Source organism: Apus apus, chromosome 4, assembly GCF_020740795.1.
Source record: "Apus apus isolate bApuApu2 chromosome 4, bApuApu2.pri.cur, whole genome shotgun sequence".
Classification (NCBI taxonomy): Eukaryota; Metazoa; Chordata; class Aves; order Apodiformes; family Apodidae; genus Apus; species Apus apus.
In genome coordinates, this window is record NC_067285.1 from 61,308,003 (window position 1) to 61,335,723 (window position 27,721).

The window sequence follows — 27,721 nt, forward strand, 5'->3', positions numbered from 1 at the left end:
AGACCGTCTATTAATTGGCAGATGGACTACGACAATGAAATTTGCTGTAATACAACAATCACACAAATAACTGTTTGGTGGTAGTTTTTTCAGCTACAAACTCCATCCTTAGCTAGTTAATATACCTCATCTGATCATCTAGCATGGGGCAGCAGCCCAGGAAAAGCCCTTCTGGCCCTGACCAAGCGACCCGCACCCCGCTCCCCCCGCACCTTCGCACCGAACCGCCCCCCCGGGGGCTCCCAGCGGCCGCCCAGGGCCCCTCCGCCCGCGGGGCGGGGCCGGCGGGGCGGGGCCGGCGGGGCGGGGCCGGCGGGGCGGGGCCGGCGGGGCGGGGCCGGCGGGGCGGGGCCGGCGGGAGGTCCCTCCCCGCCGGGCGGGCAGGGCAGGGCGGGGCCCGCGGGGCCGATGGCGGCGGGCCGGGCTGGGCGCCCCGGGAGCTGCCGGAGCGGGAGGGCGGCCGGGGCTTAGCGGGCGGCCGGCGGGGGGCCGCTCGGCATGGCCCGCGCACCGCCGCTGCTGCCGCTGCTGGTGCTGCTGGGCTGCGCCTGGCTGGGCCCGCGGCCGGCGGGCTGCCCGGAGCCGCCGCAGACCCCCGACTGGCGGATGACGCTGAAGACCATCCGCAACGGCGTGCACAAGATCGACCTGTACCTCAACGCGGCCCTCGACCTCCTGGGCGGCGAGGACGGCCTCTGCCGCTACAAGTGCCGCGACGGTGAGGCGGGCCGGGGCTGGCGGTGCGGCCGACACCCCGCCGGGCAGCGGCGACCCTTGCCCTGCCGCCGGGCGGCGGGCTTCGGGCGGCTCGGCGCGGCGGGGCTGGCTTCGGGCGGCTCGGCCCGCTCGGCGCGGCGGGGCTGGGCCGGGCTTGTCACCCGCGCTTCAGCAGCGCCCCGGAACGGGAGGTTGACGCAGAACCTCCTGGTCTCTTTCGGCTGAAGCGACTCGCCCCCGGTGTGCCGGGTCGGGTTATTCATTACATCGGGGAGTGAGGGTGGTGCTGGCGCCCTGAGCGGCGGCGCGGGTGGCCAGGACACCGTGACATTTCCTCTCTCTACTACCACTTTTCAGACGTGTTTTTTCTTCTGCATTGCTTTTTACTGTGGCCCAGTTAACTGAAACAAGGTGAAGGGTCATTTCTCAAATTAAATCCATGATCTTCCTTAACTTGGGATACAGAATTCCCTGTCTTGCTGCACTAGCGTGTGTTGAGGTAAACAAGACTTCAGCAGTCTCTCCGAATTTAAATTTAATAAACATTGCAGTTGTAGAAACAACAAAAGATGTTTCATTCCAGTTAATTTTAAAGGTGAAAGTAAAAAAATCAGAGAACTATTGTTGATTGCATATATAGAAGTATTAATGAATTTAGTCTAAAGTACTCTGTTCTTTAATGTAATCCTACACCTTAATCCTAAATGTAATCCTACACTGAACCAACACATTGATTTTACCAGCTCTAGGGTTTTTGGGGTTTTTTGTGTTGTGGTTTTTTGTGCTTTTTTTTTTAACTTGGGAAGCTTACATTAACACTTGCTCAGGTGTCTTGTCTCCCTTTTTTAGAAAAAATACTTAGTACCCCTAAGTTGTACTTCGGTAAGAATGGTTGATATTCAGGTTCCCAAATGCATGTTTAAGTCAGAAATATAACTGACAGTCCCTTAAGCCAAACAAATGCCTGTGCTGAGTTTTAATAGGACTAAAATTCTGTGCAAAAACATCTATTTGAGGCATAATGAATTACTTTTTCAGGATCAAAGCCCTTTCCTCGCTACGGATATAAACCATCGCCACCAAATGGTTGTGGATCCCCTTTATTTGGAGTTCAGGTAAGTATTTCCGTTTGAGGGCTTCTTTGTGTGTCTTTGTTACATCAGCTTTCCTCAAAGTGGGTGGTTTTTTCCTCCCCCATTCTAAGGATGACACAGCAACAGCATCCATGTAAAATGACTCTGCTTTTATCAGCTCCAACACATGCTTTGGTAACAACACATGGAAAATGTTAGTATTATAAACAAACACAGCATAAACATTTTTATCATTGATGTAAAGTAGAGAGATACAATGGGAAAGCTGATTAATTTCTGATTATTTTTTTTTTTAGTATTTGGTGTAGTGTTTTGTTCTCACAATCTTGAAAGTGATGAATAACCCCTCGCATTGCCCTGTGAGACTGAAGGGTTTGGCTCTGACTCTTGCTGTCCTCACTGATGCCAATCCATTTTCCTTAATGCTAAAAAGAAAATATGAGCTACTTTATGTTCTGGGTCTGGCTGGGATGGAATTAACTTCATAGCAGGGTGCGTGATGCTGTGTGTGGGATTTGGGACTAAAACAGTGTTGATGGTTTTGGCAATTACTGAACAGTGATTGGGTGGCTTTGGAACTTTTTTTTTTTCCCCAGTTCTACCCACCCACTGCCCCGGGGCACAGGTTGGGGTGGGGGCTGGCCAAGAGGTTGGGAGGAGACACAGCTGGAGTAGCTGACCCAAATGGACCAGAGGAATATTCCATATTACAGAGAGTCATGCTAAACAATAAAAACTGGAGTAGTAGAAGGGGTCGGGGGGTAGTGTGTGCATTTGGTTTCCAAGGTGACTTGTTCAGAGACTGGCTGGGCATCCATCTGCTTGAGGAATGTGGTGAACAATTGATTTTGCACTTATTATTTTGAGGCATTCTTTTCCTCTTTCATTTATCTAATAAGCTGTCTTTATCTTGTCCCACAAGTGGTTTTTTTTTGCTTTTGCTCTTCCTATTCTCTCCATTCCGTGGAGGAGGGTGAGGGGTCAGCAAGCAGCTCTGCGAGTGTTTGGCTGCTGGCTGGGGCAAAACCACCACAGCCTAGTAGAAATAAACAGAAAAGTACAAAGATAAGTGAATGATAGATGGATTGATTGCATTAATTTTAAATTTCTGTTACAGTCTATAATAGGGTATATCTTTCTTAACTGGAGTACCAATGGAGTGTGTGTGTGGGGGGGTTTCTTTGCAGTTTGACATAGGTATCCCTTCGATGACAAAGTGCTGCAATCACCATGACAGATGCTATGATACCTGTGGCAATAATAAAAATGATTGTGATGAGCAGTTTCAGTCCTGCCTCTCCAAAATTTGCAGAGATGTGCAGAAAACACTTGGAATCTCAGAGAGTGTCCAAGGTAAGTGTGAAAAAGCCTTTTTTTTCCCAGGTTTGATTGAGCTTACTTGGCAAAGAATTTTGGTACTGTTGGAAGATGCCTTGTTCTGTCCCTCTTGTCATGTAGCCTAGACACTTGCAGCAGAGCAAAGACACAGCATAGGAACATTACCAGGGTTAAAATAACCTTGAGGGTAAAACATACTGCTTCGCAATCAGGAGTATGAATATGGGAACACAACTTGGTCAAATTGTGTAATTCTTGTATTTACTGTAGCATAGCTGATTATTCACTGTTCTGCTGGGTGGTGTCTTGATGTCTACTACAGGTGATTTTTAGTTAAACGGTAGGAACACACTGAACAGTTTCCTTTTATGAAGCAAGACCAATAACATTGCCTTAGCAGAAGTAGTTAAAACTATCCCGTAGTCAGTACATTTTGGGGGTTTTAGTAACAGGCCACACGATACTCTTGATTGTTGGCCTGCATCTGATGAATATGTGACTTAACCACACTTTTTAACTGCGTCAATGTCACTTTTAGAGTAAGTAGTCCCACTGAGAGCAATACATTTGTACAACAAGCTTGTCTTTGAACTTCTCAAATTCACTTAACTGCAAATAAGCCATTAGTGTCAGAACTGGTGAATATTTATTCAGTTCTGTTGAGCTGCTGTTAAAGATAGCAGCCTCTGCATAAACTGGGATGCAAAAAGTGCAGAAGTAAAACAGCTTTTTCATCTTTCCAAGACTAAGTGATGTTTCTAATGCTGATAACATTCCATATGCAATGACTTTTCTTGATAGTTTTGTTTAGCATATGAAAAACCTTTACTCACAGCTTACATTATTCTGTATTTGTTCAGTCTTTCATGTGACAAGCTATTTGCTATGTGCAGAGAAGATTGCTTCTTTCTTGGAATCATTCTGTTTGTAAGAGTAATTTCTCTTAGTTTCATATTCCATTCACAAGTACTTTTAACTGAACTCCTTTTTGCTTGCAGCTTGTGAATCAACTGTTCAACTGTTGTTTGATGCAGTTATACTTTTAGGATGTAAACCATACCTGGATAGCCAGAGAGCTGCATGTATGTGTCGTTATGAGGATAAGACAGATCTCTGAAAGAAAGAAGATACTGACATTTCATAGTTAAAGACTCAGCTGGAATGAAGCAAGTGGTTGGTTGCAAAGCTTTATGCTTTTCAGACAGCAGTATTTTAAACACTGACATGAATATTCTGGTTTGAAAGTCGCTGTGATATTCTTTCTAATGTAAAAAAGAAACAAGACTTCCTTCTCTTCCCTGTTGTGCAAGAAGCTTGGAAACTTAAATTAAATTTCCTTTGGTGAATGTCTGCTCAGGATATGTGATCATAAACCACTAGTGCCATTTTAAAGTTTTTAAGAAAGCTCCACAATGGATAAGTGGAGGCACAGAAGACTTGTATTGAATTCTCCCATTATTCTTAATATAGGTCAAATTTTAGGTTTATTAGCAGTCGATGCATCTGATCCAACAGGAAAGAGTGTGTTAGTACTGCATCTCAAATAACCTGTACTTTCATGCTAGTGGTAAGTTGCCTTCAGTTCTCTCTGATCTATGCAGTCCTGTGGGTTTTTGCTTTTTTAAAACCAACCAACGAAATAACTCCAAGCCCTTAGCAAGGCTATACATCTGTACTGCATTTTCTATCTGATTCTCTATCAACCTTACTTCTGTAGCACTTTAGTCTGAAAGGTTGATCCTTTTAAGGCTTGACCACTCAAATGAACAGTTTGCAACTTAAAGATATACTTTTGATTTGACAACATGGTTGAATGTAATTGCTATTTTAAAAATGAATCAACTGTTTATTTTTCAAATAAAACATTTTGCGTTGTGTATTATATGCATAGAAAGGTTTGTTTCAAATAAGTTGATTTGTATTTGTCTTGCGGCACAACTTTGTTACTGCATTCATCTTTGCTTTCATTTAGTCCATTCTGATGAAAAGTAAAAGGAAGTTCCAGAGTTACACAGTCAGTATGCCCAACAAGCCTTTTTTATTTAAAATGTCCTCTGTGAGGCTGACAGATATTTGAGCTTGTATTTCTGTCATCTGTTCCTGTGACCTCTGTGAGGCTGAGAAACCTCTGAGCCTGTACTTCTGTCATCTGTTCCCTCTCTGACTTCTCTAGCTGATATCACCTGATGTCTGAATTATTTGGGGTTTTTTCTCTGTGCTGATCTTCCATTGCTTATCTCCAGTCATCAGTCCTGAGTTAACTTTTGCATTAGGTTCTCTGTCATAAAGATTTTAATTTGCTCTCCTGCTGCCCTGATTATGCCTTAGGAATCCACAGGAGGACTGAAAATCAAAATACAGCATCTGTGAACAAGGAAGTGGATATAACTGTGCTGGTTTTGGTGGGAATAGAGTTGATTTTCTTCCTAGTAGCTGGTATAGTGCTGTCCTTTGGATTTAGTATGAGGACAGTATTGAAAATACACTGATGTTTTAGTTGTTGCTAAGTAGTGCTTAAACTAGTCAAGGACTTCAGAGCTTCTTATGTCCTGCCAGCGAGAAGCTGGGAGGGGGCACAGCTGGGACAGCTGACCCAAACTGGCCAAAGGGATGTTCCATACCATATGATGTCATGCTCAACTGGGGGGAGGTGGCTGAGGGGGCACTGCAGCTCAGGAACTAGCTGGGCATCAGTCAGTGGGTGGTAAGCAACTGTGCGGTGCATCACTTGTTTTATATATTGTGTTATTCTCTTCCTTTTCTGTCCTGTTAAACTGTCTTTATCTCAACCCACGAGTTCTACCCTTTTCCAGTTCTCTCCCCCATCCCCACTGGGGGAGGAAGGGAGCAAACAGCTGTGTAGTTGTTTTAGCTGCCTGCTGGGTTAAACCACAACATATGCTAAAATCCTAAAATTTATCAGACTCATGGATTATAATGTGATTTCTCCTCTGAAAAAAACTTCTTTTTTCTTTACCAGTTGTTTATGTTTTGTTGTTTTTTTTTCACTAGAGCTTACTGTACATGACAGTGAATGTAAGTGCCTTGTAGAATAAAAGTTCTGCTGAAGTTCTTTGGCCATGCTTCATGGTTTCTTTTCATATTTGTGGATATGAACTGGCACTGCAATAGAAGTATCACTACAGTGTTTTACAAAACCATACTTCAAGAACATGTGGTTCCTTTAAATTTAGTGAAATTTATTTTTTGACTCGGAATTACCCTGGAATTCATGGTTGGAACCCTAAAGTCTTTTAGCACCAAAGCTAAATGGTAATGGCATTGCTTGTTTAAAACAAAAGAAACACAGTAAATCCAAACCACTAGAATTCAACTAGATTGCTGTTGAGTTAGGTAGAACTGAGCTTAAACAAGATGCTTTAATAAACACACAAAACTTTCCCTGTTGCAAAGAGCTGGCTTTTGTTCCCTTCTGTATTGATGTGTAATTATACCATGAAAGCTTTCCAGTTTCCTTCAAAGCATTTGTAACACTAAGAAGAGCTTCAACTTCTGGATAGCACAACACATGACACGTTGATAGTTCTGCTTGCAAACCAGAAGAAGCATTTGACTTCAAGTGAGTCTTCAATTTGCAAAAGCTTTTTCTGTAGCAGAAATCCTTGATTATAGTTACCCTCAAACTATACAAAATGCATTTTACAGGTCACAGCCCCAAAATGAAGGCTAGCGATCACCCCCAAGATTAATCATACCATTTAACAACTGACATTTATAAATATATGCAAAGAAATATACTACTAGGTATAGCAGCTCTTTGCATTTGACTCAATACTGCATGCTTTTATGTAGTCAGTAATACTCTTTAAATATTGGAGTTAATTTACTTATTTTTTACAGGTTAAAGTTTTATCACAATTGCATTCCTCAGGCTATCTTGCTTTTCTGGGTGATCTGAGTAACGGCAGCGTGTTCACAATCGAACTTCCTCCTTTGAAGTGCAGTTCTGATGCATTCATAATAACTTTTCAAACAATACCCACTTACGGTGGAGCTACTGCAACAATCTGAAGGCGTTTCAAAACATGCACATGCATGTATAATAAAAGCATCCATGTATTAAAACCGGCTGGAAGTGCACACCAGTCAGAACACGCTACCTTAGGCTTTCCACATAGTGATCAAGTTACTGGTGACTCATCTGAACACAGTGGCTGACCAAGAAAGCTCTTAGCCTCCAGCAAAGCAACGTGGAAAAGATGTTTTATTGTCTTACTAGGATTTAAGGGAACTGTTGGACTGAGGAACATGGCTGATAAGAATTCAAACGGCTAACTGGAAAGCTGTTACGGAGTCCTAGATGTAGGTTCCACAGCTGCTACTTCAGACAGGATTCTTGCTGCCAGTGGCTTTGGGGGCAGCTGTAGTACAAGCTGAGAGATTGGGGATTTGCAGTTTGCAAAAAAATCTGCTTGACATAAGTCTAAATATTTCACAGTGGAAGATGCTAAGCTTTTACAATAGTATGTTCTGTCTAAAGTACACAAGGACAATTTATGTTTCATCTTGATCTAGCTGCCTGCTTGCAGTCTGAGGATAAGGGAAAGCAAATAAAGATGATTAGAGATGCCTAATAGCTCCTTTAAACAAAAGGGAGACATCTTGTGTAAAAGATGTAGTCGCACAAGACGATTAAAATTAGGATAAACAGACTGAATAAAAATGCCTTAAATTCCCTTCTAAATCTACCTCCTTTTGAGCGCATAGCAGCAAACTCTCAGAACATATTCACACCCGAGTTTATCCCAGAGCCCACCTAGAACTAGGACACAGGAAATTCAGATCCATCCATGGAACAAGTCTGCAAAGCTCTTAAAGACAGAAGGATGTATTTGTTCACGGGCCTGTTGTTTTTCACACAGTGAGTGTAAAATAAGTGCGGTATAATGAAAAGGCTGGGAATATCAGCGTTTTTAATGATACCTTGGCACTCTTCAATACCTTAGTGCTCTCCTTAGAATTCAAAGATCATCAAAGAGAACAAATCGAGCAAAGCTGCAAAATGATACAGTTTGTAAGCGGGTGCCCAAATGAAAATGAATTTTGAGTTACTGAATCTTAACTGCAAACAAAACACTACGTGCCTTCATAAGGGACTTTAGTACAGTTTTGAAAAATCTCCATTTAGTAAACAGTAGCTTCTCACCATTTTTCAGGCCGATGCCTTTGCACAAAACAGTGCAGTCAACGAAACGTGGTCACCCAAGTACACCCCGCAGGAGCACACAGCACGCACCACACTTGAACAGCAACAGCAGACGCTTTCACACATTTCCCCTTCCACGTTCCCGGCCGCCGTTCGGCCTAGGGCAGCCGGCCCTGGCAGCCTCCCGAGCCGGGAGCTGCCACACGAAGCCGCCGCCGCCACAGGTTTGCCCTGGGGGGCAGCGCTCTCCCCGCAGCCCCCGCAGGGAGCACTGCTCCGCGGGGGGCTGCTGCCGCCACCTCTCGCCTCGGCCACCGGGTCCCGCAGCCCTCACGGCCCCGCAGCACTTACCCGCACCTCCCGCCCCGTTTCTTCCCGAGGCCGCGGCGGCAGCCGGAGGAAAGGGCGATAAACGCCCTGCCCCCAGGGGTTGCCTGGGCCGGGCCGGGCCGGGGAGGGGGCGGGCCGGCCGCGGGAGGGCCAGGCTCGCACGCACGGCCCTGCGCGGCGTCCCGGTGCCTCTGCCCGCCGTCATGTCGGGCTCGGCGCGGCGGCGGCCGGCGGGCAGGCCGGCGGCAGCGGGGGAGCCCAGCGGGCTGGCAGGTAACAGCGGTGCGGGGGCGGCCGGTGCCCGGCGCCGGCCGGAGCCAAACGTCGCGGCCCCCACCTGGCCCGCCGCCGGTGAAGGTGCGGGGCTGCAGGAGCGCGGCGGCTCTTCGGGCAGAGCCGGCGCGGCAGAGGGGGCCTGGCCGTGCCTGCGGGGGCCGTGCCTGCGGGGGCCGTGCCTGCGGCAGCGCTGCCCGGAGGCGGCTGCCGGCCGTGGTGCGGGGCGCGGCCTTCGCCTCCCCGCGGAGAAGGAAAGGGAGCGGGTAAAGGTGGCGGGGAGAGCAGCTCGGCACGCCAGGCGGAAGTAGGTTTGCAGATAAAGTGCCGCGCAGCCCGCCGAGGGGACGGCCGGTTCCCCCGCCGCAGCTGCGGGAGGTGCTGCGGGGCTGACGATGGGGAGCGCGGCCTCTGCCTCCGGGACAGCCCGGCAGGGGAGCGGGACGGGGCTGGTGGCTTTGCCAACACGGGAAAGACAGCCGGGCCCATAAAAAGGGGGGAAACGCCGTGGGTAGCCAGGGTTCGGGTGCCCGTGGGGAGCGGTGGTGTTTAACAGGAGGAAAAGGTGAGAGAGGAGCAGCAGAACTGTTGGGGTTTGGTCCCTGGAAATGGCCTTAGACATTTTTGTGTGTGTCATTTGGTTACTGGTGTTTTCTAAATGCCCTGTCCTTGGGCCCAAAGGGTAGACTTGCTGAGATAAAAATGTATCAAAGGCAAAGATGCTATCAGATCCCAGCGCAGTCCAGTGCATACCTGATCTTTGATTCCTTTGTAACAATCCAGCTTTGTGAGATTTAAGACAGTCCCACTGACAGCAGTCGGTTTTTACAACAGGCCTGTGTTAGACAAGCAGAAAGCTTTTAATAAACCATAATAATTTAAGTAGTATTTACCTGAATGAAGCTGCAATATGACAATGGCAATGAAAAGCTAAAGACTGGGAACAGACAAAACAAGATTAAAAGAACCCATATTTCTCTAGTTTCCTTTGGCCCAGGAATTCTGTTCTACATGTGGCTATGTGACAGCATTTTCTGTCTGATGACTGCAACGTTTTTATCTTCTATTGTGTTTTGTTTGGGGGGTGGCATGTCCCCCATCCCCCTTAAGTTGAGGCTGAAGCATCATGCATGTTTCAGGTACACAAGCAGAAACAGTGTACATTGGAACATGCAGCTGCACTCTTAAGCCTCCTTTTACCAACAGTCACGGGTGGTGCTGCTGTGTTCTGTTGACACTAATTTTTCAGCACTATCATTAGACGCGTGTGTTATGTTTGAAGCACACTGAAATAGCTTTTTTTGGGTGTGTTTGGGTTATTAGTGATAACTTGACAACACCTGAAAGCATGATTGATATTTTGCAGTGGGAAGTTGACATGTCCATTCTCAGTAACACTGAGAAGCAGGTGACCTCCTCTGGGCCATTCCCCTGCTCTCCTGTGCTATGGTGTTCAACATAAAAGCTTCCAAAGCCAGATCTTGATGTCTACAAGTTTTTCTTCTCCATCAATATATAACTAGGTTAGGGTTGTTTGGTTTTGGTTTTTCGGGGGGGGGGTGGTTTATTTTTTTTCAAAAGGCTTTAATCGGATGAGAAAAACAGATGTGAAAAGCTAGTGTTGTGTATATATATACAAAATAGTTTGTAAAACATATGTGACCCATCTTCTATTTGCAGGCCATGTCCAGTTGGATAGCAGACCTTCATTAGCCACCACAGGTACAGTAAAGTACTTAGTTTTCATATTGTGGTAGTTTAGCAAAAGAAAAGGTGTAAATCTTGAGTCTGCTTGATCATTGTTAGCTATATATACTGTTATACTACCTGCTGTGATTCAAATGCTGTGTCCAACCTCAAAGAGAATGCTCAGCTTTGCATTAGTAGCATTACTGAAATAAAAGAAACACCAGTGTAATTTTAGATTATGTAAAATTATAACTATTGAGTTAGATACTCTGTTTAAATAAATACAGCCAGCTAGTTAGTTACATAAAATCATGACATCTGACTATGTCTGTGCAGATACAGACACACAGAGACAGAAAATATGCATATCTTGATCACCTAACATTCAGACTGTTGGGACTTAGAACTTTTAAGAACAGCCTCCAAAAGTTGTGAGTGCAGACAAATGCTAATGAAGCTGTTTAACTGCATGCCTACTTGCCTGATGGTTGAACAAGCTTTTGGTTCACGTTAACAGCTAAACTTTAAGGCTGGATGCACAAGTTGAAACAGTTAATTTTTAATGAATTATCTAGTGGATAAATCACATTTTGTTCTAACAGGTGGAAATGAGAACATCACAGAAGTGGATGCTCTTGATATAAGGTAAAGTTCTGATGGCAATGACAGACAGCTGCCCATAGCACTGAGGTCAGTTCAGAGTTTCCTGATTATTGTTAAGAATGTGACTGGATTATTCAACTCAACTCCACCCACTTACAGAACACCTTTCTAGTTTTAGCTACACCAGATGTAGAACCACCCTTCTTATCATGAAGGCACGCAGAAGGGACTTTTGGGAGTGGACTCCTTGTATGTTAGGTGCTGTGCAGAGACAGCTGGAAAAATACCATCACAATTTAAGGAACAACTGGGCAGAGTATGTGGTAGAGTGTAGCACAGGGATATATTCCTCTAGAAGGAGGGTAAAGGTACCATGGGATAGTGATCCCATGAATTTTTTCTACTGCACCTTACAACATCATCTAGCCCTGGAAAAGGGAAACTACCTGCCTGATAAATTCATTTGCCTCACCTATTCAGCAAATACAGCTGAGCAAAGGAAGAACTATTTAGGAAACCATCCTTTAATGGACATTGACAGGATCCAGAGACCAAACTGTCCAAAATACCAACTAGGTCTATGTCTAGCTGAATCCTAAGGAAGGTCATAGAATCATAGAATGCCAGGTTGGAAGGGACCTTAAGGATCAAATATTAATTGCCAAAATCCAAATAACTTCTGGCACACTGGTATAGGTGAAACATTATTCATAATTACAGGGCTGAAGTATCATCTTTGCATTTTGTCATGTTAAGTACTCAAGTTGGAGAGAATGTGATTGGTTGATGGTTGGACTGAGATCTTAGAGGTCTTTTCCAACCATAAAGATTTTGTGTTAAAGCACCTCACTTAACTTTTCTTATTTATTATCTAGCCAACATTGTAGACTATGAACAATCACCTGGAATGCTATTCCCTGATTGAATTCTTGGTATCTGTGTATCCTATTCAGAGGTTACAAAAAGATGTTTTCTTAAGGGACTGCTCATGATAAAGTGGAGAAGTAGGAATAGTTTATGCATAACATTAGTAATTTTGTAGTGAAACAAAAGCATTCTGCTGATGAAACTGCAATTGTTAAGTAACAACTGCAGGCAAATATTCTAAGCAACTTCTTCCACCAACTGCACCAAAACTGAATATTCCATAATGGGGAAAAAAACAGTAACATGCCAAAAATGACAGCTCTGACTAGAGACTGTCCCAGGGCAGCATGCCCTGAACTGTCATTCTGTGTACCTGTAACCAACAGCCCTTGGCTATTGCCAGGGCTACTGCCAGAAATGTTTCAATTTCTATTTTCTGCTCTGATGCCTCTGATACTGATATAAAAAGCAGTAAGAGTGTCTAATTTGTCTTCTGAAATACAGTCGTGCCAGCACTTGGAAATGACCTTTTTGGTCCAAGTGTACAGTCCATAGGGTGCTATCAGAGACTTCTAGGTTGTGTTTTGCTCATAAAACAATAAAATTGATTAATGCTGCTCCAAACATACAAGCACTCCATATGTTTGTTGCCATGATGAAGTACTCTACTTAGAAGCTGGGTCAGTCATTTGTTTCATCCAGCTTTAGGATTTTGTTGGCTGGCTGCTAAAAACTTAGATTAACAGTTGCACTGTCATATCTTACATTTTGCTATGGTAAATAACACACATCAGTTTTCTTTTTGCAAGATACACTGTGCATATCACCTTGTCACCAGTTTAGAGTCCATTGCTTACAATGCAGCATTTGTTTCAGTTAGAAGAACTTGAAGCAAATCACAGACAGCTACAATTCCATATAAGTACATGTGCACCATCCAATTATGTCAAAATAGTATTTAGCTGAACACATAACATGGACAAGTGGAGCCGAGTCTAAAGTGGACTCTTACATGCCTTACAGTGTTACTAATAAGGCAACCTCCTGACAAGAGAAAATCCAAGTACATTGTAGAGAAACTGTTCATTCAACCTACCTAATAGAGCCTAGTACATTCCCAACACTTGTTTTTACTGAATTGCTTAATATGCCCAAGTTTTTCAAAAAGGCCCAGTCATGTAGGCTCTTTCTAAAATATTGCATACTTTGAGGTCTTGTCTTCTGAAACTGGATCCTCCAAGTCTCATCAATTACAAAAATCTCAGCCCAAATACAGGAAGAGAATTCAATTAGTCTGTAACTCATTTATGGAGAATGTTTTCCATCTCTGGCAACAGACAAACACTTGATCCTGCAGTGCAATACAAAATGAACCATCAAAGAAGAGGAATTGCATTAATCTTCAATCATGAGCACTTCTTTTGGCATTTAAGGCTGCCAGAGAGACGTGGGACTCTTGCAGACAGAAACAATCTGAAACGCAGGTAAGAAACTTGGTTTCTCTACCAAAGCTTATAAAGCTAAACTTCAGAGATCATGGTCAAATAGGAAGTCATCTAAATATTACATCTAAGTATAGAACGAGAGATTTTGCAGACAAACACCTATGTAACCTTGGCAAAGAAAGCCATAATAGAAAAGCTTCAAGGCACATTCCTTTAAATCACAGAAACTGCTGGCACACTTGACACTGGTTTGAGTTAAAAATCATCAACTTTAGTAGTTGGTTGTTTTCTTTTTCAGAAATAATGCCTAAACATGAGCATTCATTTTCTCATAGGGAAAGTAACTGAATCATTATCAACTGACATACAATTTGAGCAAGATTTTTACTAATACTGATGTGTTTAAACAATAGTTTGACAGACCTTGGATTTGAAGTCAGACACTTTGATGATCTAAAAGCAGAAGATGTACTGCAGAAAATTTATGAAGGTAGGAGACTATATATTGGTTATGTCTAACCATGTATTTATCTTTTCTTCCATTCTCTCTGTTCATCTAACTTAAAACTCTCCTTGTGTACAAGGGAGCTGTTTAACATTAGAAGGACTTAAGGGTTTGACAAGATTGTTGCCATGTAAGTGATTTTTTTTTGGTGGAGAGAACTAATGAAGTTGCAAAGAGCTGAAAGCAAGTACCTGCAGCTGGGAGAAGTTAGTAACATTCTTCTTTTTACTTGTTATGGCCCTTATCTTTGGCCATGTCGAACCTTCCAATGTCTGCAGTGTTAGGCTATCTGAAAATAGGGTTCCTTGGAAAAAGGACTGATCAGAGACTAAATGATAACTATACAAACATACAGGGTTTTTTAAACCTGAAGGTCACTGTTTATTCATCTAAAAACAATGTCACTTTTTCAGCCTCTAAGGATGACCACAGTAATGCTGACTGCTTTGTTTGTGTGTTCCTGAGTCACGGCGAGAATGATCATGTTTATGCATATGACGCCCAAATCAAAATTGAGGCAATCACAGACATGTTCAGGGGAGACAAGTGCCAGAGTCTGGTAGGAAAACCGAAGATCTTTATCATCCAGGTAAGATGTCTGTTTCTGAATTCAGTGGTGTTAACACTAACCTGTGTCTTCTTGTAATACAGAAGTCAGTTTTCCTGATAAAGTCTTTCCACAAAGGAAATTTTTTGCATCTTTAGGAGAGAAGGTGTTGAAAACTGTTCACTAAAGGCATTTAAGATGAAGATTCTTCTCTTTTTTGAAAATAACCTTTATGTACACAAGTGTTAGTATTATGATTCCAGCTGGATTTAATAGGATGTAATTTTATTAAGAGTAATCTAAATTATGGCCATGTCAGATTGACTGTCAGTGTATATTTAATGGTAAAGAAGACAGTAGCATTTTTCTGAGAAAGCTGTGTACAGTCTCAGCTCAGTTAACCCCTCCCAGCCCGAGGTTAGGCTGTAGAAGGCTATCAAGCCTCCTTATCTTCACTGTTTCCTTCCAGGGAGGTCACTTTACTTGATCCTTACAGGACTTTCTTTTTGTGGGATTTGTTGGTTGGTTATGTTGTTGGTGGTGGTTTGTTTGGTGTTTTTTTTGTTTGTTTTGTTTCTCTTCTGCCCATAACCAATACTTGGTATCTCTGTAGAAGTTAAATGTAAGGTTTTATTGTCTCAGAAATACTTGTTACAGCATGCAATGATGCCTGTGCTTCAGAGCATTTATTCAATTCTGCCTTGCCACCGTGTCCAAGGGAGGTGATTCTTCCCTGGTGAAGCTGCATCTGTCCTGCTGTGTCCAGTTCTGGGTTCCCCAGTACAAGAAAGATATGGACTTACAGTAATGAGTCATGCAAAGGGCCACAAAAATGATTAAGGGACTGGAGCATCTCTCATATGAGGAGAGGCTGAAAGAGCTGGGACTGTTCAGCTTGAAGGAGATGGCTCAGGGGAATCTCATCAATGTTATTTACAAATGGTGGGAGGGAATAAAGAAGAGGGTGCCAGGCTTTTTTCAGTGGTGCCCAGTGAGAGGACAAGAGGTAACTGGCACAAATTAAAACATATTAAATTCCATCTCAACACAGGAAAGCACTTTTTTATTGTGAGGGTGGTCAGACACTGGAAGAGGTCATCCAGAGGGGTTGGGGAGTCTCTATCTATGAAGATGCTCAAAAGCTGACTAGATGTAGTCCTGGACAACCTGCCCAAGCTAACCCTGCCTGAGCCAGGGGGGGTTGAACTAGGTAATCTCAAGAGGTCTCTTCCAATCTCAGTGTTCTGTGATCATCTCAGAGTTTTCAATGGACTTCATCACCAGTATTTTAACTGATAGATAAGTAAATGGGTTTTTAGGAATCCAGACTCATGGTAGTGCGGAATACCTTACTGATCAGAAGTCCCCTCAGGTTATTGTCAGAAGTATCATGAGCACAGGTAAGCTTGGCCAAGGTGAAAGCATAACAATAGTTCTCACCAACAGGCCTGTCGAGGTGATAAACATGACAATCCGGTTATTGCTCAGGATTCAACAGATGGTACCGATGAACCCACTGTCAATGAGACTGAAGTGGATGCAGCTGGTGTCTATACCCTGCCTGCTGGTGCAGACTTTATCATGTGCTACTCTGTGGCACAAGGTGAGTTCTAACATTTTACATCTGATGTCTAATACAAATCTAAAAAAATACTAATCTCTAACAAGCTTGAACACTTCTTAATTTTGAAGTGAAAATAATGACTACAGTTCCAAGTCATCTGTTTTGCGTGTCTGGCAAGTGACATCTCTCCTGGGAAACAGCCTCACATTAAGGAAAAAGTGAAAATAAACCACCAAGTTTGCAGTTAATTTGCCAAGGACAAACATTCTCATCATAAGCTTGCTGCTGAGCTGTCTGCTGACAGCAACCATTCCCTTGTTTTCCAGTACTGTAGGTTTCTGGTGGTCTATACGTTTCCTTGTACTATATGGCTGTCCTCCATGTATCTTGTCCTCAGTTCCATCTGCTCTCTGGTAACATGCAGATACAAGCCCATAAGCTGCCAGTCCCTGAACCACACTCCTCTTGGCTGAGCACTCTAAGTGATCTAAAAGCTGTTTTCCATCTGCGATTTCCAGTGAAATTACATAATCGCCAAAGTTATATTTACACTTATTAGTAGTCCCTTACAGATGCAGCTACCAGGCAGTAACTCTCATATTTTTCAAGTGGTATCGCTACTTATACTGGGATAAAATGTTATGTTCTCTTTCTACAATAGGTTACTTTTCTCATCGTGAAACTGTGAATGGCTCCTGGTACATTCAAGATTTGTGTGAGGCACTTAGGAAGCACGGCTCTTCCTTGGAGTTCACAGAACTTCTTACTGTCGTTAACAGGAAAGTATCTCATCGCAAAGTGGATATGTGCAGAGACATTAATGCTATAGGAAAGAAACAGATTCCCTGTTTTGCCTCCATGTTAACTAAAAAATTGTATTTTCATCCAAAATCTAAGTAGATCATTATTTCACAATGACAACCATAACCTAATACCGCAGAAGTGAAAACCACACCATCTTAGTTCAGGAGACTAATATTCTACAAAACTGCAAAAAATCTGGGATCAAACGTTGTAGTTTGTATATGTAACAGTTTATAAAATCTTCAAGCAATTTAAAAGCTAATATTACAGTTCTCTTCATCTCAGGGAATTTGGGAAAAGTTGACTGGTACAAAATTGTGAAGAGGTGCTTATATTTTATGGAAATTGGTATTCTAAATTACTTTTTAAGGTTTTTGCTTGATTGCCATCTAACTATGGCACATTTTACTATTTCCAAAACATTTCAAATGTTGCATTAGATGAGCTTTTCCTGCTCCACAAGCACAGTTTACAGGTGCTATATTTGTAGGGCAGCTTTTTTTAATCTGTGGACAGCAGCGTCCACCTTCCTATTTTTGTGGATTTTTAGCTTTTTTTGACTTTTTTTTTACATGTTGTCAACACTAAAAAGGAACTTAGTTCCTTAAGTAGTGTTAATATAGACAAAGGGTTTATTTTTGCTTGCACACCATTTACATTTGGGGCACAATTAAAGCTTGCTGGTGCTTTGCATTCTCAGGAGAAAAGCAGTAGTGAAATGAGACCATGTACAGCTTGCTCAGTGGGGTTTGGGGTAAGCTTGCCTAGTACACATCTTTGAGGATAAAGAAAATAATGTCCAGACTCACGTAGAGCTCTCTAGGACATCTCTAGGCAGCTCTGCAAAATACAACATATGCAAATCTTCAAACTTTGGTGTTGGGATCACCCTCTTCCTCCCCTTGGCCCCAGAGATCAGCCATACTCTGCCACTGTGTACATAAAAGTGATAGTGCATTTGCCACTACAGGACATTGCACCATAGGACTGTTACTTTTGCAGCATCAGTAATTTCAATGATACTGACTAGAAGCAAATCTTTCTTTTATTTTTTACATTATTGGTACCTATGCTTAACTCTGGGGGACAATGGAGAACTCAGGCTGAGAAAAGTGTCTTAATCCACTTTCATGGTTATAAACTAATTGATTTACTGGCTCTACTTTAGTTAAATTTTTCCATATTCTATGTTCTGAGACATAGATATTAAACCTTACTATGTCTACTTTTAAACTTTGTATAAATCATGTATGTTTGAATGTTTTCATAAATTCTTTCAATAAAATGCAACAGTGAAACAAATGATTTTATAGTAAAGAAATTTGATGTATTTCCAGCAATATTTGCTAAAAATCTTACTTTGTGTGCAAGTCTAGCCTCTACCAATGGTGTTACACCAACAGAGTCAACGAACAGAGCAAGAGAATAGGAAAGTAATTTCAGGAAAAAAAATCATTAATAATACAGAAATTAATTACTCTGTGAGCTACTTCTGTGCTACAGTAAATGGTACTAAAAAGACAAGCCATTGTTCTGTAAAATATCCCTGTCATTTTACCAGCAGGCAGAATGCCTTCATTTTACTCATGAGATCTGAGAAATATATTGAAGAACTCTCCTTCTTCAGCAGCTCCCTTTATAATATTAAAAAAACAACAACAAACCATCAAGTGACCAAATACTTTTTATAGATATTTATTGCAACTTTCAAAACTATAGTGGTCAAAAATATCCAGTTTCTATAGTGTAACTAAATGTTCATATTGGCTTTCAAAGGGTAATTCTAATATATACAAAACCAACGTCAGCCCTTGTCATTGATTTCCTGGATTGGAAGCCTCAGGTGCAGAGGTTGGCGCAGACGCCTCAGGGATTCTTCTGCCTGCCAGTGTAAGAAAGAGTAAGGGTTGATCCTCCTGCAGCCCTCTGTTTTCTCCTCCTCTTTCACACATCCAAGTAGCTTTTCTTTCTCAGAAGACATTGGTCTTACAAAAGAAACTAAACTAATCAAATGGAGGATGCTGAACGTCTACAGAACTGCTCAGGGCATTCAGCCAGTCTCCAGAGAGAAGGATGCACCCTGCCCACCCATCCACTCAATCACACCTCATAGTATTATTTTCCTGAAATTACAGTTACAAAATTAATACTCACAGACTACTGAAAAAGCATTTACTTTCTAGCCTTCTGTCAAATGTGGCTCATTAAATGATACCCTGAACCACAGGTCTTGAGCTAAAATTAGGGGTAGTTTCAATTTTCTTTTATGTGATATTGAACACAGGTCTGGAGAGATGGAATGGGGAAGAAGAATGAGGAGTGAGAGATCAGTTACACCTTTTCATGAAGACCACAAACTTTCTTCTAGGCATGCACACAACCACCTTTTCCATCCAGTCATCCATATTCTGTAAGTCTAAGCTTTTTACTTAAGGAATAGGATTAAGAGGGCAAATACTGAACTCTGCAAGACAACATAAGTCTCCAAAAGCAATGCAGCTTTTCTATTAAAATGGTCAAATATACAGCATGTTAAGAGTATGCAAAAAATGGATGTGTAGGACTGATAAACTGGCTTATTTGTTTTAAATTAAATTCTTGAAGATGTTCCTTTCTGACAACTTAATGAAGTACTTGATATGTCAGTGGCAAACATCACATGATTGGCTTAAACAGCTCAGACTGGCTGATAAGCAATACACTGTTTTGAATGTAAGTAACGAACCTGGAGGTCAGTTATCTGTTAGCTTAGAGTTTACTGAAGAAGTCTTGACCCAGAGGCTACCTCATTACTTAAGGACTGTATTTACATACCTCTGCTAGGTCTTCCTTGAGCTTGTTATATCGTTCCACATCAAAATGCTGCTTTTTGGCTTTCCGATAGAAGTAGTGGAGGAACTGCCTGTCTTGAGCATCAGTGTAAATGTAGTCCTGGTGAAGAAAGCAGGGCACATATTTGAGGTTAGCAAGAAAACTGCATAGAGGTCTGGAGATTATCTGCACAAAGGAGTTTTGAATAGAAATTCAGCCTGTTTCTGGAAGATTTTACCTAGTTCGACAACACAAACACATGTTCTGTTAAGAGGCTGCATATGCCCTTACAGGTCATAACTGTCTTTCAGACATATGGTAAGAATAATTTCTATTGTGTCTAAAGGAATTTTCAATCAGAGTAAAGACATACACAGTCTTCACAACTGAAGCTGTCTGCATCAACAGACACTATTTCCAAGTGAGTCAGAGGAAGTTCAGCTACTATTTCTCAAAGACTTTATTTGAAAGTCTGAAGCAATGGTGCCAGCAGCTGGTCAAAAACTCAAGTAGTAACCTCTGGATCTACTCATGTACAAAAAGCAGGAATGCCTTCCTTCACTCTTCTTAAGTATCAGTGAGGATCTTAAATATCAGTGAGGAGTAAAACTCACATCCAGAGCCAGCTGTTCATAAAACAGACACATCTCCCTTTTCCACTAAAAGAACCTGACATCTCAGGTGTCTGCAGATCCTTTGGTATTATGGAAGGAAGTGTTGGTTACTCTTCCACATACCTCCCTAACAAAAAGTTTTGCATCACATAAGTTCAACATGGCGATGTTCACTTTGGGAGTGAAGTACAGAGCTAGAACTGGAAAAAGAAACATTCCTCAAAGTCTTAGAGGATTTCAGGACAAGTCTGCATTGTGCAGCTCAGTTAAGATCTGTTTTTTTCATTACTCAGCAAAATTTTTTCTTCCAAACCCTGTTTCCTGCCCCATTTCAGCTATCCCAGATTTACTCAAAGCCAAGGAAAAGCAGTCAGATTATTAAGAACAAAGCATTAACTTTTTTTCGGGCACTAGATTGCGTACATATCAATAATACAACTGACAGATTTCCAAACCCTTTGGCATCCTGCACCATTTATGTGCCAACTCCAGCAAATAAAAGCTTCCGTTCAGTGATTTGCTTCCTGTCCTGCTGTAAGGCAGTGCACAAACTGGCCCAGCACTACTAGCTGTTCTCCCTTTACAGCGATGAGCAAGGCACCCTTTACTATCCAAAGTGATCTACAAAAATTTAAAATAAAAGGAGAGACTTCTTTGCCCACTTTTCATTCCCTAGGTTATGAAATCTTACAGACAGTAGTTCTGCTCAACAGGTGGTCTGCAGTTCAAGTGTAACAGTACCTGACTTGACTTTGCATAATGCAATGTTCATATCCAGCCCCATGAGGAATCAAAAGAAGTCCCTATGTGATAGCAAGGCTACTTACTGAATTATACTTTCATCAGAGTCCAAACATTGTGATTTTTAGAGTCAGTTTTTCTCCTCTGCAATACTCCAGACATTTACAAAACAAGTACTTAACCTGTTTAGTGAGAACAAAGTAGGCGTAGAAAGCCATGGCACTCCCGTAAGTGATGAAGTATGTGACTGGCTCCATGATGTCCCATGAGTAGACCCACCACGTGAGCCATGCCAACGCTCCCCCTTGTGTTGACATCAGAGCTAAGCCAACCCATAGAAGCCTGGAGGTCTTTGCACCTGCATTGTCTGCAATTCTGGCTTTCATCTAAAGAAAAGAAATACAGAAACCTGTTCAAGCAAACATGAGTGCAACTGATGAGTGGCTCCTCAAATATGTTTTCTCCTGCTGGGCTAGATCCTTTTTCAGGATCTTTTACTAAATCCTCTTGCTGACTTACTCTACTAAGAAAGAAAACTGAAATCCAAGTGCAACCAGATCTTCTGGCTGTTGCACACCAAGAAACACTGCTTTTAATCTCCACTTCACACTACTAGCAATTTATGTCTACTGGATTTCTATTTACCATTCAAGGCAGCAATGGTTAACACAGAGACTAGTCCTCACAAAGCAGGTGAAGCCAAGCAAAAGTTTGTCCACTTTGTACAACAGTCTCTTTCTGGCTTCCTCCTGCCACAGATCCACACCTTCCCTTCTTGGATTATAGCAACCATTTGTCCAAACAATTTGCCTTGCTGCCATGGTGATACAGAAAATCCTAGCATAAGCCACAGATGATTTCTACCTCACTATTCTTTTTTCTATAATGGGGATTCAGAATTCGTAGGGCAATGGGTGACTAAGAGGACTTTCAATCCCAATGCTAGCCATGCTGAGGCTTGTTCATGACAGCTTTCTCCAGGGATTGTGGCTTCTAGCCAGGAGGGTAAAGGACTGAACTGAAAATAGTTTGAATTATATATGAATTGACCCTTGTTTGCATAACAAATAAACACACCCTAACGATTGATGCTGGTTTTTGTTTGGTTTGGTTGGTTTTTTTTTTAATCACAGGACTTACTTTGATGAAAGGAAATGCTTTGAGTTAAAAAAAAAAGTAACCCCACTTTCCAACCTGTTCAAGAGGCAGCAGCTCTCCTTTCAGATGGTCTAGTTTCTGTAGCAATTCTCTCTCTTTCCTGATCTGGTGATCTTCTAAATGTAGAGCCACAAACAGTCTGTGAACCAAGGATTTAATATCTTCCATTTCAGTAGCATGCTCACTACTCAGGTTATCTGAAAAGAAAATGTTTGCCATATGAAACATTTCAAGAATCTATCCTTCTTTATTCTCTCGCCACCTCCAACCACAAAAAGCAGGACCATCCAATGGTAAAAAAAAACAAAAAAACCCAAAAAACCGAGAAATTCCTTTCTCCAGACTGATCCAGTTTTTTGAGACTTGCAATGCCTTTCACTAGATGAAGTTAAATAATTGGTTATTAAGCATTGCTCTTACCTTTTACAGGAGGTGACACACTGTATGCTGTGTTGTTGATAGCAAGTTTAAAGTCATTCATCAGTAAGACTTCCATCAAGGTTGCATCAGAGACCTTGCTACCATCTGCAGAAGAAAGATTTCAGTTCAAACTCATTTATCACAAGGAATCTTAAACATTGGGTGATATCCCTTTGGAAAAGTGCTAGAGTTCTTTATTAATCATGTTTGAAAGGGAACCATACTTTCAGTTAAGTCTGGTAACTGAGAACTGAACAGTAAGGAGGAACATGTCAATACAGAGTGTGCCTGAATGCTTTCTCCAGCACTGAGAAAATGAAGTAACTTATTTTCAATTACTTAAAATGAGAGACAAGGGGGAAACTGTGACACACAATCAGGAAAGCTGGTTGTTGAAGATTTTATCCTGCTTTTATATTTGTTCCTTCTTTATATTCCTTCTCTACCACATTTCTTTGCCAAAGACCTTTAACCCAAAACGCAGTATCTGTGTCTGCCTAGGGCTTAGAAAAGATTTGACACTGGTAGATGGACCACAACTTCAGTATATGGAAAGGCTCTCATCCAACAGCATGGGCACAGTGCAGGCCTTCTTAGGGTGTTCTCTACACAGCAGATCTTGCGAGATTACTACTCTGGCAACATCTCCCATGTCTCAAACAACAGGAAAAAAAACTTGATCCAAATGAGAAGTTAATCCCTTCCTATTTTGCATTCAATACAGAAAGGCACATAAAACCTCTGCTGAAATGTAAAAAGATCTGATTTGTCCCATTTCTGCTTCTCGTTTCCCTGTTTAACGGTGCCTGAAGTTTGTAAATGACCTCTTTTCTTCAGTGTATTACTGCTCTTCCTGCCTGCCTGCTTTCCTATCGCCTCCTCATTTCACCATCCACTGCCCCTCACTGCAGCTAGGAGGCAAAGTAACACAACATATCTCACAGGGAGCTGAACACACCAAAAAGGAGCTCCTGGAATCATTAGTAGCAACATGTAATGGTGGATCCCTACAGCTTTCACTGCCTCAAATCCAGCACATCCCAGAGCCACCCAGTAAATGCAGCCTCCCCAGGGGGTTCAGGTGGCCCAAGAGTCCCCAGAGCCACACACCACTGCTAGTGGACACATCACTGTAGCATGGGGGGCACAGAAGCCACAGAGTGGCTACTCTACAATATCTGCTTGACCTGGTCTTCATTTCCTATACATAAAAAGGGCACCTTCCCCTGCCAAGGGGTGGGCAGTGGCAGAGAACAGCAGTTATATTCCTGAAATGAATAATGATCAAGCTACAAAATATCAAGATTTTTGTTTGTAAATATTTGTCACAGTGCTACTGCCCCAGCTCCTCTGTCCCCATGTGCCCACTGCGGAAAGGCACCACAGACAACCCCAACCTGCAATTATATATTCACCAGAACTCTGTTCTTGGGCCCCAACTGCCAAGGCTGAGACTACTGAACTCTGTAAGCTAATGCACCAGCTGGCTCCCCAGCCCACTTTGTGTTGGCAGCAAAGCAAACCTGGAAGGCTATCACTTTCAGTCCAAAATCTAAGATTTTAATGTGCCCATCCACGCATTCATTTTTTTTCTTGCCTTTTGTTTTTTCTTTTAACAGTGTATTAGAACATCCAAGTTCATTTGCATGTAAATTATTAAGGTGACATTTATTATTTAAGCAAAAGATGCTGCACAAAGAAGTGCCAGACAGGCACTTTGTTCTTCATGTGATACACCACCGATTTATTAACCTGTCCAACCTTTTATTAACTGAAAAGCAGAAGAGCTGGGGGGGAAGGGAAGTGCTTTATTTTAGAAAATCTAGGCTTTTAGCAAAAATCTACTCTTCTTCCTGTACCTAAGCACAGTGTTGAAATGTGGACAAAGGGCCATTTTTTTGTCTACAGGAGTTTTGCAGGACCAAAACTGAATCCACAGAAAATGAAAGTGAGTTATCATACACAGCATTAATACTTTCAATTAAAGCTGGGTTTCATTTAATGGCTAAATGACACAAAAGAAATGTCTGCACCCAATCAAGGCTTCATAATTTTTCTTTAATAATAATGTTTAAATTCAACTCTTGGTACTTGACTGATAGTTTCTCTTTATAGTATCAGTTTCCTAATAAATTAAACATCGAAGCTGTTTTCTAACATTACAATTGCCCATCACTTGAAAAATACAAAGCAGAGATCTGCTTATGTCATTGTTTTTATCAAAGTAGACGTTTCTGTCCCTAAGCCAGGGAGGCGGGATGTGGTGTGTGTGTTAGATGAGAGGAGGTGAAAACAGCTCAAACTCCTTTCCACTTCGGCACCTGCTGCCCTTCCATGCCAAAAATGCCAGATTTGTATGTTTTTTGCAAAAATTACCTTATGCTTCACAAGTGACTGATGTTTGCACTGAAGCAGAACTGATAGTTAGCTTTTACTGACCCACCACAGAAGGACAGGATTCAGCAGTGAATCACAAAAACCTGTCTCATGGATGTATCTGCAGAGAGAGCAGTACTTGGATATTAACTGTTAGCTGCGTATGTTCTTGGCTAGCCTTGCCTCACCCCAGGAATAAATCCTTTTTAGTGAAAACTTCCATGCTAAGGGGAAGACCAGTTGCTGACAATGACCATTTGTTACAGTGGCTACCGAAGACATGAGTCTCTTATTAAACTATCTTTTTTCAAGAGAATTTTCTACCTTTGCTGCCTAGCAGACACATCATTAAAAAAAAAAAAGCAAAAGACAAAACCCAGTGCCAAAGTTCTTGTGTACACAAGAAGTCCCTAAGAAAATTGTTGAGAAAATTCCCTGAAGACATAGGACAATGGGACAAACAGTATGCTACAAGGATAAAGACCACGTCAATGTTAACATACCAGTACACCTTTTTCCTTTCCAACTAAGGGCTCCCAAGTACTGTACTCTAGCTGATGACTGAAACCTCCCAAAAGTATAAAAAAGCTGTCTTTTATCATTGCACACGTTATCTGTTTGCTTAGCTATTATTAAGTTTTCCCTATAAGTTCAAGCTTGTATTAAGGCAAACAGATTCTTCCAGCTCTGGGTAACACAGAGAAACTGGAAGACATCACATTCAAGAGCCTGACTGGCTGTCTTTAAGAACGATTATGGACAGCAAGGAAGGAAAAATACATCGAGGAAGCCAAAAGACAGACACTTAGCTAAGGCCAGCATTACAAAAGAGAGCAACCTGTAAAAGAGAGGATGCTACTGGATATAGGGGAGGCTACAGTAATGTGTTGAATTCTGAATTTTTAATCAGCCTTCCCAAGAGGACTCAAGATATTAAAACACCAATAAATCCCAGAAGCATTCAAGAGCTACCCCAATAGCAACAATGCTGAACCTGATGGATGGACCGAGTCCATGTGTCAGGAGAGAAGTACATTGCATTTGAAAAGGAATGTATTACTTTTGAGGAAGGACAAATATAAGATACCTGTTGCAAAGACTTGCGCTCTGTGAATTCCTTTGTCTTCTCTCTGCAGGTCCTGCAGGAATGCCCCTACGGTGGTCACCATTGGCTTAACAGTGAACCGACAGCGTTCGCTTCTTGAGGGCAGCGTGAGAGTTATCACAGGAAGACCATGTCTGTAATTAATAGTTACTTCTGGGCGAGGAAAAAAAGAAAACTCCATGAAAAAGTCGTAAGTTGTGTTTTAATTTAAAAGCTGTTTTTTAAGACAAACACAAAGCTTGTTGGCAGTGGTGGGAAGGGGATCCCAGCCAGGCAACTCACCGTCAGATGGCCGCAGCGTGCTGTGAGGCGCTGCTCCCCCCGGGCCCCGCCGCGCCCCGGCCGGGCCGCTCCGCAGCACCTGCAGGGTGACACAGGGACCCCGTTAGGAAGGCAGGGGTGCAAGGCTGATCTGATCAAAGGCAGCACACAGCCCCTGGGGGTGATCTGCTTCTGGGCGACCTGATAGCAGACGTGTTCTTCTGAAAGAAACCCTCTTGCTTACCAATTTCTATTTAAAAGACAGAACCATGCTTATAGAAAGCTAAGTGTGGCCAAGGGGGTACTAAAGTACTGCCTATACTTTAACTTTTTGCCTAGCATGGTGTAAATAGGGAAAAAGGGAAAGGGGAAGGAAAGGAGAAAAAATGCTGTGTTTCTGAAATGCTTCAAGCAACTCCTACATTAAACCCTCTTGTCTGCCCCTGAAACAGCCACTTGAAAGATCTTGGCATCGTGGTGCCCAAAGGCAGAAGTTCTGCTGCAGTTCAGAGTCCACAGTGTCCCTTAAATCTGTGTGCAGGGTTTCAGTGAAGTCTTTTATTGCTGAATCATAAACAGAACGGCACTCTTCGTAATCTCAAATAAAATAAAAGCCAATGCAGACTGAGGTCACTCCCCTTTGTTTCATAACGATGTATCCTATACCAAAAGTTAACTCTTGACATTCATGGTGTTAAAAGACAACAATAATAACATGACTTGCCAAAGTATGGAAGATATTTTATTTCTTTATTTTTAAACTTCAACTGGTTGTTTCAACTGCAATTGAGATGGTGCCGCTGCAACCAACAGCACCACCAGCTGCTGGTACTACACTGAACGAGGTGCACCCAGATGCAGGTCCCTTGTGCCATGGGACTGTGCTGACAACAGGTTTTTGAACCTGCATGGTCATGCTCCCAAGCCCACCTCTTCCAGGGGCATTGGTGAGAACCATCGAGACGCTTCGACAAAGCCATGTCATGACAGAGAAGGCAAACTGCTCTGATGAGACCCAATGTACTCAGTGCAGTCCAGTCATGCTGCAGAAGATGCGACTACTCCAACACAAAAGTACTCTGCTTCTACAGCTAGTCCCTCTGTGCAAGGAGAGGAACAATGTCATTGCAGTGACTCCCACGAAGCAAGCAGTACTGCTGTAAACTAGGTGCAACAGGCAGAAGTAGGAAGGGAAATCACATACCTGACTAAGCTGGTTACAAAAATTGTGCATGAGCTGGAGTAAGGCATGGGGTTTGAAATATGATGGCTGGGGGAAACAGAAAACAGTG

The 27,721-nt window shown here is 42.4% G+C and overlaps 3 protein-coding genes and 1 long non-coding RNA gene across 5 annotated transcripts in view; 3 read left to right on the plus strand and 1 right to left on the minus strand.

Annotated features, from left to right (window-relative positions):
• The first annotated feature begins 383 nt into the window (after positions 1–383).
• Positions 384–6,222, plus strand: PLA2G12A (phospholipase A2 group XIIA). The gene is made up of 4 exons (XM_051616802.1): positions 384–718; positions 1,756–1,832; positions 2,999–3,164; positions 4,148–6,222. The coding sequence occupies exons 1-4, from the start codon at positions 499–501 to the stop codon at positions 4,264–4,266; spliced, it is 582 nt and encodes a 193-aa protein (XP_051472762.1). The 5' UTR covers positions 384–498; the 3' UTR covers positions 4,267–6,222.
• A 2,568-nt stretch (positions 6,223–8,790) lies between these two features.
• On the plus strand, positions 8,791–18,245 carry CASP6 (caspase 6). Of its 2 annotated transcripts, none has more exons than XM_051616800.1 (8): positions 8,791–8,919; positions 10,600–10,641; positions 11,211–11,253; positions 13,416–13,562; positions 13,937–14,013; positions 14,442–14,617; positions 16,022–16,178; positions 16,801–18,245. In XM_051616800.1, exons 1-8 carry the CDS (start codon positions 8,850–8,852, stop codon positions 17,037–17,039), a joined length of 951 nt encoding a protein of 316 aa, XP_051472760.1. In that variant the 5' UTR covers positions 8,791–8,849; the 3' UTR covers positions 17,040–18,245. The 2 variants fall into 2 exon arrangements, with proteins under 2 accessions (XP_051472760.1, XP_051472761.1); XM_051616801.1 differs by lacking the exon at positions 8,791–8,919 and adding an exon at positions 9,183–9,226.
• Positions 18,246–18,622: 377 nt separating this feature from the next.
• Positions 18,623–27,721, minus strand: part of MCUB (mitochondrial calcium uniporter dominant negative subunit beta) — a 38,476-nt gene continuing 29,377 nt past the window's right edge. The window contains exons 2-8 of the mRNA XM_051616799.1: positions 26,451–26,529; positions 26,151–26,321; positions 22,688–22,792; positions 22,304–22,464; positions 21,292–21,495; positions 19,758–19,874; positions 18,623–18,825 (exon numbers count right to left, since the gene is read on the minus strand). Of these exons, the coding sequence (XP_051472759.1) occupies positions 18,748–18,825; positions 19,758–19,874; positions 21,292–21,495; positions 22,304–22,464; positions 22,688–22,792; positions 26,151–26,321; positions 26,451–26,529 (915 nt within the window). The 3' untranslated portion in view covers positions 18,623–18,747. The remainder of the gene's footprint in view (positions 18,826–19,757; positions 19,875–21,291; positions 21,496–22,303; positions 22,465–22,687; positions 22,793–26,150; positions 26,322–26,450; positions 26,530–27,721) is intronic.
• LOC127383613 (uncharacterized) lies at positions 18,821–26,954 on the plus strand. Its single transcript, XR_007889241.1, has 3 exons — positions 18,821–19,353; positions 26,200–26,358; positions 26,882–26,954. It is a non-coding gene; the product is annotated as an uncharacterized LOC127383613 (long non-coding RNA).